The 8706-nt window shown below is 47.0% G+C and overlaps 1 protein-coding gene across 1 annotated transcript in view; it reads left to right on the top strand.

Annotated features, from left to right (window-relative positions):
- Positions 1-241: 241 nt before the first annotated feature.
- LOC112075550 (RAS guanyl-releasing protein 1) overlaps positions 242-8706 on the top strand; it is a gene marked incomplete at its 5' end in the record, with an annotated part of 22983 nt that continues 14518 nt past the window's right edge. The window contains 5 exon segments of the mRNA XM_070440952.1: positions 242-380; positions 2503-2676; positions 5676-5792; positions 7466-7842; positions 8429-8538. Of these exon segments, the coding sequence (XP_070297053.1) occupies positions 242-380; positions 2503-2676; positions 5676-5792; positions 7466-7842; positions 8429-8538 (917 nt within the window).

The following is an 8706-nucleotide window of genomic DNA, read 5'->3' as shown; positions in this document are numbered from 1 at the left end:
GTTCTATTCTACTGTAATCATCACTGCCTGCTCTATTCTACTGTAATCATCCCTGTTTTTATTGGTGTTTCTCCTCAGTGAAATAGTAATAATATAGTAATGTAATAATCAATAGTCCTGGGAACCTCAGCCTCTCAGGCTTCGTCTCAGTCTATTCTACTCTAATACTCGCTGTCCTGTGTGTTGTTTAGTAATCCCCAGGTATAACAGTAATGTCATAATCATATTGTTTCCCCAAAAGTCCAGTGATCCCGGTCTCCCAGGCCCCGTCTCAGTCTGTAAAGAAGAGGAAGGTCTCTCTACTGTTTGACCACATGGAGCCGGATGAGATGGCTGAACACCTCTCCTACCTGGAGTTCAAAAACTTCTGCAACGTCTCGGTGAGGGAGGTAGTCGGCCAGCCAGCCAGCCAATCAGTCAACTAGCCAGTTAGCAAGTCAGCCAGCCAGCCAATCAGCCAGTCAGTCAGTCAACTAGCCAGTTAGCAAGTCAGCCAGCCAGCCAGCCAATCAGTCAACTAGCCAGTTAGCCAACCAGTCAGCCAGTCAGTCAGTCAACTAGCCAGTAGCCAGTTAGCACCAGCCAATCAGCCAGTCAGTCAGTCAACTAGCCAGTTGCCAACCAGTCCAGCAGTCAGTCAGTCACATAGGCAGTTAGCCAGTTAGCCACCCAGCATCAGGCCAGTCAGTCAACTAGCCAGTTAGCCAGCCAGCATCAGTCAGATCAACTAGCCAGTTAGCAAGTCAGCCAGCCACTCAGCCAATCAGCAGTTAACTAGGCCAGTTAGCCAGCCAGCCAGTCAGTCAGCCAGTCAAGTCAGTCAACTATTCAGTTAGCCAGCAGCCAGCCAGCAGCAGTCAGTCAGTCAGTCAGTAAACTAGCCAGTTAGCCAGACAGCCAGCCACTCAGCAATCAGCTAGTCAACTAGCCAGTTAGCCAGCCAGTCAGCCAGTCAGTCAACTACCAGTTAGTCGACAGACAGCCAGTCAGTCAACTAGCCAGTTAGCACGCAGCCAGACAGTCAACCAGTCAGTCAGTCAACTAGCCAGTTAGTCAGCCAGCCAGCCAGCCAGTCAGTCAGTCAACTAGCCAGTTAGCCAGTCAGCCGCCACTCAGCCAGTCACTAGCCAGTTAGACCTACCAGCCAGCCAGTCAGTCAGTCAACTAGCCAGTTGATAGTCAGCCAGCCAGTCAGTCAGTCACTAGCCAGTTAGCCAGTCAGCCAGCCACTCAGCCAGTCAGTCAGTCAACTAGCCAGTTAGCCAGCAGCCAGCCAGCCAGCCAGCCAGTCAGTCAGTCACTAGCCAGTTGCCAGCCATCCAGTCAGTCAGTCAACTAGCCAGTTAGACAGACAGCCAGCCAGCCACTCAGCCAGTCAGTCAGTCCATTAGCCAGTTAGCTAGCAAGCCAGCAGCCACTCAGTCAGTCAACAAGCTAGTTAGCCAGCCAGTCAGTCAGTTAGCCACCAGCCAGTCAGTCAGTCAGCCAGTCAGTTAGTCGCCAGCCAGTCAGTAGCGTCAGTCAGTCAGCCAGCCAGCCAGTCAGTCAACTAGCCAGTTAGTCAGACAGCCACCGCCACTCAGCCAGTCAGTAAGTAACTAGCCAGTTCAGCCAGCCAAGCCAAGCCAGCCAGCCAGTCAGCCAGTCAGTCAGTCAGTCAGTCAGTCAACTAGCCAGTTAGTCAGACAGCCAGCCAGCCAGCCACTCAGCCAGTCAACTAGCCAGTGAGCCAGCCAGTCAGTCAGTCAGTCAGCCAGTCAGTCAGTCTGCTAGCCATTTAGTCAGTCAGTTAAAGCAGTCAGTCAGTTAGCCAGTCAGTCAATATGTGTATTTGAGGTGGACTACATTGCTTGGACTGGGACAAAGCACCTTGCATCCCAAATTACTACTCATTATGTGATCAAGATTATAAAATATTTGTAGAGCCTAACTCAGACTGATCCCCCTTAAACACTGTAATTTTATTTGACCACAAACAAAAATAAAACGGATTAACACTGCAGGAAGGTTAATTTAAATTGATAAAAAAAAATCTGTTTGTTAAAGACACGCTCAGGTACTTTGGCGACTACTAAGTATATATTTTTTTAAACTTCCCTCTTTGGGCTGGATGTGTCAATGTGTCATACATGAATCATCTATGAGCAGAATTACTGTCTTACGTCAATTAGTCACGGATTCCCTAGTTTGAAAGCAACTGTTTTCTGGAAGCTGTGTGGTGCAATTTCCCCTCACGTGGGCCAGCCCCCTAGAAATCTGATGAACCCTTGCCATTTAAGTGACAGCGAGCAAGAGAGAACAATGTGAAATAGTACGCAATTTTCAGCGACCACTTTAGGCTCGTGAGCTCTACGTTCAGTACTGGCTAAAAAGGCAGACAAAAGTAGCGGAGAATGTCTTTAACAAGTTCATGTCCTCTTTTGACTTCATGTCTCTCTCTCTCTCTCTCTGTCCACTCCTGTGTCCTGTCTTACCTGTCTGTCCTTTCCTCTTCTGCGTCAGTTCCTGGACTACCGTAGCTACGTGGTGCGTGGCTCTGTGAGGGACAACCCATCCTTGGAGCGCAGTGTTATGATGTGTAATGGGGTGTCTCAGTGGGTCCAGCTGATGATTCTGAGCAGACACACTGCGCAGCAGAGAGCCCAGGTCTTCACCAAGTTCATACACGTAGCCCAGGTAAACAAACACACACAAACACACCACTCAGCAGGGACCCCAGGTCTTCACCAAGTTCATACACGTAGCCCAGGTAACCTAGAAACAAACACAAACACATACACACACACACCACTCAGCAGGGACCCCAGGTCTTCACCAAGTTCATACACGTAGCCCAGGTAACCTAGAAACAAACACACACACACACACACACCACTCAGCAGGGACCCCAGGTCTTCACCAGGTTCATACACATAGTCCAGATAACTTAGAAACACCCAACCAGCTAGTGTGAGTTCTGTACAGTATATGAAGTGTGGGAGTAGTTTCCATGATTAGAAGAGTTTCCATCAAGACGTGTGTGCCAGTGGCGGTTGGTGACGTTTAAGATAAGGGAGGACTAATATATTTTAATGAGCACGGCCTTATTTCTATTACAGCATATTGGAGGACTGTCATTTATATTCCATTCATCCAGGTCAATGTACCATCCATAGGTTTAAGCTACTACGTGATACTCTAATTTTCCATATACCCATCACGAGGTTGTTACAACCTAGCCAATGAATGAAAGTTTTACAACGTAGGTGCATAGGTTCGAGAGACAAATTTGAGTAATCAAAGTGACAGACAGTGACACATTCAATACCGGTCTTGCACACTCCTGGCTGCATCTAGCTCATCTAGGGTGTACTCATTAGTCCACTCCTGGCTGCATCTAGCTCATCTAGGGTGTACTCATTAGTCCACTCCTGGCTGCATCTAGCTCATTCTAGGGATTGTACTCATTGTCCACTCTTGGCTGCATTCTACTTAGGCTCATCTGAGGGTGTAACTCATTACTCACTCTCTGGCTGCATCTAAGCTGATCTAGGGTGTACTCATTAGTCACTCCTTGGCTGCATCTAGCTCATCTAGGGATGTACTCATTAGTCCACTCTTTGGCCTGCATCTCAGCTGATCTATGCGTGTACCTCATTAGTTTCCACTCTTTGGCGCTGCATCTTAGCTGATCTAGGGTGTACTCATTATGTCCACTCTCGCTGCATGTAGCGCATAGTGTAGGTGTACTCATTATCCCTCCTCTGGCTGCATCTAGCTCATCTAGGTTGTACTCATTAGTCCACTCTTGGCTTAGTCATCTAGGGTGTACTCATTAGTCCACTCTTGGCTGCATCCTAGCTCATCTAGGGTTGTACTCATTGTATCCACTCTGCTGCATCTAGCTCATCTAGGGTGTACTCATTAGTCCACTCTTTGGCTGCATCTAGCTGATATAGGCGTGTACTACATTAGTCCATCTCTGGCGTGCAGATCTAGCTCGTCAGCTCTAGGCGGTGCTGTACTCATCTAGGCTCACATCTTGGCTGCATCTAGCTGATCTAGGTGTACTCAGTAGTTCCACGTCCTTTGGCTGCATCTAGCTCTTAGGGCTGTTATACATATAGTCCACTCTGGCTGCATCTACTGATCTAGCCGGTAACTCATTAGTCCACTCTTGCTGCATCTAGCTTCACTGCTAGGCTGTGATACTCATTAGTCCACTCTTTGGCTGCATCTAAGGCCTCATGTGTCTCTGTCCTGCAGGCTGCGTCCAGTGACTAGGGACTCCATAGTCCACAGTCTCTGTGCGTTGACATCTAGCTCAGATCTAGGAGTGTACTCATTGAGTCCACCGTCCTGGCTGGCTAATCATTAGCTTCATCTGATGGTTACTCACATTGGTCCTCTACTCTATGGCCGGTTGCATCCCGAGCTTCATCGTGGCTGTACCCTGTATTAGTTCCTCTTTTGGTCTTTTGCTTCTATCTTGCACAATTTTGCTTCTTTTCTTAAGGTACCTCGATCTTGGGTTACTCATTAGTCCAACAGTTGGAGAAATGCAGGTATGTTTATCACTGTTTCGTTCAGTTTGCTACTGTTTCAGAGATGTTTTTCAACAGAATCGGCAGAATGAATACACCCCAGATCACACGCAAACACTGTTAGCTTTTTTCTCGTTGTATAATTGCTTCTCACATCTACGTGCTCTCCTCCTCCCACCGTTTCCCTTCGCTTGTGAACTTCAGTGAACAACACATCAGCTGTCTGTGACCAGACAAAAAAAACTTTCCAAGCCAAACCTTCATGTCATAACCACTAACCACAACACACAGCCTACATCGTTGTCACCATATTAGCTAACATCATCGTCAACATAGCTACTAGAACTAACGTGTTAGTAAACCCACTACAATCATGCAGTACAGTGTACAGTCAGCAAGCAGTTTAGCAGTTACACTGGCAGGCCCCGGGGGCAATAAATTAATCAAACCAAAAGCTTACCTTGACTTGGAAGAGTTCCAGTGTTGGATAGCCTTAGCCAGCTAGCTAACATAGCATCCCTCCCTGTTTGAGCCAGGTGTTTGAGTAGGCTAAACTAGCTAGCCGTTAAACTATTGTCTTTCTCTCTCTTTGAGTCAACTACTTACCACATTTTATGCACTAAGGTGATAGCTAGTTGTAGCTTATGCTTTCAGTACTAGATTCATTCTCTGATGCTTTGATTTGGTGGAAGACATGTCAGTTCATGCTACAAGAGCTCTGATAGGTTGGAGGACATCCTCCAGACGTTGCCATAATTACTGTGTAAGACTATGGAAGGGGGTGAGAACCATGAGCCTCCTAGGTTTTGTATTGAAGTCAATGCACCCAGAGGAGGAGGGAAGCTAGCTGTCCTCTGGCTACACCATGGTGCTACCCTACAGAGTGCTGTTGAGGCTACTGTAGACCTTCATTACAAAACAGTGGGGTTTTAATCAATTATTTGGTGACGTGAATATATTTAGTATAGTTTTATCTAATAAGGATAACTGGAAAATGTATACTTTTTTTTTTTCACTGAGGATGGTCCTCCCTTTCCTCCTCTGAATAACCTCCACTGGTGTCTGCTGAGATAAGTTCCCCTTTCTATAGAATCCAGAACCACTTCCTGAGATGACAAATAAAGGTCTTTTCTCCCTCCCCTCCCCCTGTAGAGGCTGCATGCGTTGCAGAACTTCAACACTCTGATGGCGGTGACGGGCGGTCTGTGTCACAGCTCAATCTCTCGTCTAAAGGACACCGCCAGTCTGCTACCCCCTGACGTCACTAAGGTCAGCCTTAACCCTAACCTAGCTGATGGGATTACCTGGGATAGGCTCTAACCCTAACCTAGCTGATGGGATTAGCTGGGATAGGCTCTAACCCTAACCTAGCTGATGGGATTAGCTGGGATAGGCCATAACCCTAACCTAGCTGATGGTATTAGCTGTGATAGGCCCTAACCCTAACCTAACTGATGGGATTAGCTGGGATAGGCCATAACCCTAACCTAGTTGATGGGATTAGCTGTGATAGGCTCTAACCCTAACCTAGCTGATGGGATTAGCTGGGATAGGCCATAACCCTAACCTAGATGCTGATGGTATTAGCTGTGATAGGCCTGAACCCTCACCTCAGTTGATCGGATTAGCTGGGATAGGCCCTAACCCTAATCTAGTTGATGGATTATATAGGCTCTAACCCTAACTAGTTGATGGGATTAGCTGGGATAGGCCCTAACCCTAACCTAGCTGATGGGATTAGCTGTGATAGGCTCTAAACCCTAACCTAGTTGATGGGATTAGCTGTGTATGGCTCTAACCCTAACTAGTTGATGGGATTAGCTGGGATAGGCTCTAACCCTAACCTAGTTGATGGGATTAGCTGGGATAGGCCCTCTAACCCTACCTAGTTGATGGGATTAGCTGTGATAGCTATAACCCTAACCTAGTTTGATGGGATTACCTGGGATAAACTCTAACCTTAACCTAGCTGATGGGATTAGCTCCGTATAGGCCCTAACCCTAACCTAGTTGATGGGATTAGCTGGGATAGGCCATAACCCTAACCTAGTTGATGGGATTAGCTGTGATAGGCCCTAACCCTAACCTAGTTGATGGGATTAGCTGTGATAGGCTCTAACCCTAACCTAGTTGATGGGATTAGCTGTGATAGGCCCTAACCCTAACCTAGTTGATGGGATTAGCTGTGATAGGCTCTAACCCTGACCTAGTTGATGGGATTAGCTGTGATAGGCTCTAACCCTAACCTAGTTGATGGGATTAGCTGTGATAGGCTCTAACCCTAACCTAGTTGATGGGATTAGATGGGATAGCCTTTGATAAAATATTAATATTTAATATTTATCCACAAGCAGCAGATGTTCTACCTACCTTTACAAGGCCATACATTTATTGTTGCTCCAAACATTTTCTAAATTCAAACCTCCCAGTGGCGGTTGGTGACGTTTAAGATAAGGGAGGACTAATATATTTTAATGAGCATGGCCTTATTTCTATTACAGCATATTGGATGATTGTCATTCATATTCCATTCACCCAGCTCAATGTACCATTGATAGGTTTAAGCTACTACATGAGCCTCCTAGGTTTTGTATTGAAGTCAATGCACCCAGAGGAGGAGAGAAGCTAGCTGTCCTCCGGCTACACCATGGTGCTACCCTACAGAGTGCTGTTGAGGCTACTGTAGACCTTCATTGCAAAACAGTGTGTTTTAATCAATTATTTGATGACGTGAATATATTTAGTATAATTTTATCAAAAAACGATAACCTTTTTTCATGTTACATTATTTCATTTTAATGAAATTCACTGAGGATGGTCTTCCCCGTTCTCCTCTGAAACCTTCCCCCTGAAGCCCCATGGGTGTTCAGAAGAAACCGGCGACATCCATGTAGGAAGTAATCCCCTCTTTTCCTTCTCCTCCTCCTCCTCCTCCTCTCCAGGCCCTGAGCGAGATGACAGAGCTGCTGTCGTCCTCCAGTAACTATAGTAACTACCGCCGGGTGTACAGTGAGTGTTCAGGGTTCAAGGTGCCTATCCTGGGGGTCCACTTGAAGGACCTGATCTCCCTGAACGAGGCCCTGCCAGACTACCTGGAGGAGCAGAAGATTAACCTGGGGAAACTGCAGCATCTCTACTCTAACATCTCTGACCTGTTGTCGGTACACTCCTGCTCTCCTCCGTTTGAGGCCAACAAGGATCTGCTGCATTTACTCACCGTGAGATGTCTACTGTATCTTTATTTAAAACAAGGCAGTCCCACTGACATGTCTATTGTATCTTTATTTAAAACAAGGCAGTCCCACAAGAGAGAGATCAGGTAGTAAGTACTTAACAGTGAATGCTTGAATACAACAGGTGTAGTAGACCTCACAGTGAAATGCTGAATACAACAAGGTGTAGTAGACCTCACAGTGAAATGCTGAATACAACAGTGTAGTAGACCTTACAGTGAAAATGCTGATACAAACAGGTGTAGTAGAACCTCACCAGTGAAATGCTGAAATACAACAGGTGTAGTTAGACTTTACAGTGAAAAATGCTTAAAGAGACTAGTGTCACTCACTGTGCTCTGTCTCTCTCACTCTCTCTCTGCCTCGCTCTCTTACTGCTGACATGCAGTTTATCAACGTTATCTGTTACCATCCATCCTGCCTTCTCTCTTCGTGACCTCTGACTTTACACGCTGAGCTCACCTGTCCTGCATCATCCTGTGGGTGGAGGCTAGGCTACATCAAGTTAACCACAAAAAGACTGAGCCCTTGAAAAAAAGGCTTGTTATGTGGTCAGGTGTTTTAACGTGTGCAGTCTTTCATGCTCCTCCTCTTTTTCTCTCTCTCCTCTCCCTCCCTCCCCCCTCCCTCCCTCCCTCCCTTCCTCCCCCTCCCTCCCCTCCCTTCCCTTAGCCTGTAGCACCTGTCAAAACCCCCAGTTGTAGCAGAGTGGGGGTCAGGGGACTCCGAGGCTGGACCCAGACCACCATTTCTAAAACACGTCAAACAGATGGTGGATGTGAGTATTCTGTCCTGTCCTCTCCGTCTGTCTGTCTGTCTTGTCTGTGTGCTTGTCTGTCTGTCTGTCTGTCTGTCTGTCTGTCTGTCGTCTGCCTGCCTGCCTGCCTGCCTGCCTGCCTGCCTGTTGTCTGTCGTCTGTCTGTCTCTGGTCTGTCTTTGTCTGTCCGTCC

This window comes from Salvelinus sp. IW2-2015, unplaced genomic scaffold (assembly GCF_002910315.2).
Source record: "Salvelinus sp. IW2-2015 unplaced genomic scaffold, ASM291031v2 Un_scaffold3233, whole genome shotgun sequence".
Taxonomy (NCBI): Eukaryota; Metazoa; Chordata; class Actinopteri; order Salmoniformes; family Salmonidae; genus Salvelinus; species Salvelinus sp. IW2-2015.
This window is presented reverse-complemented; position numbering and strand designations above follow the sequence as displayed.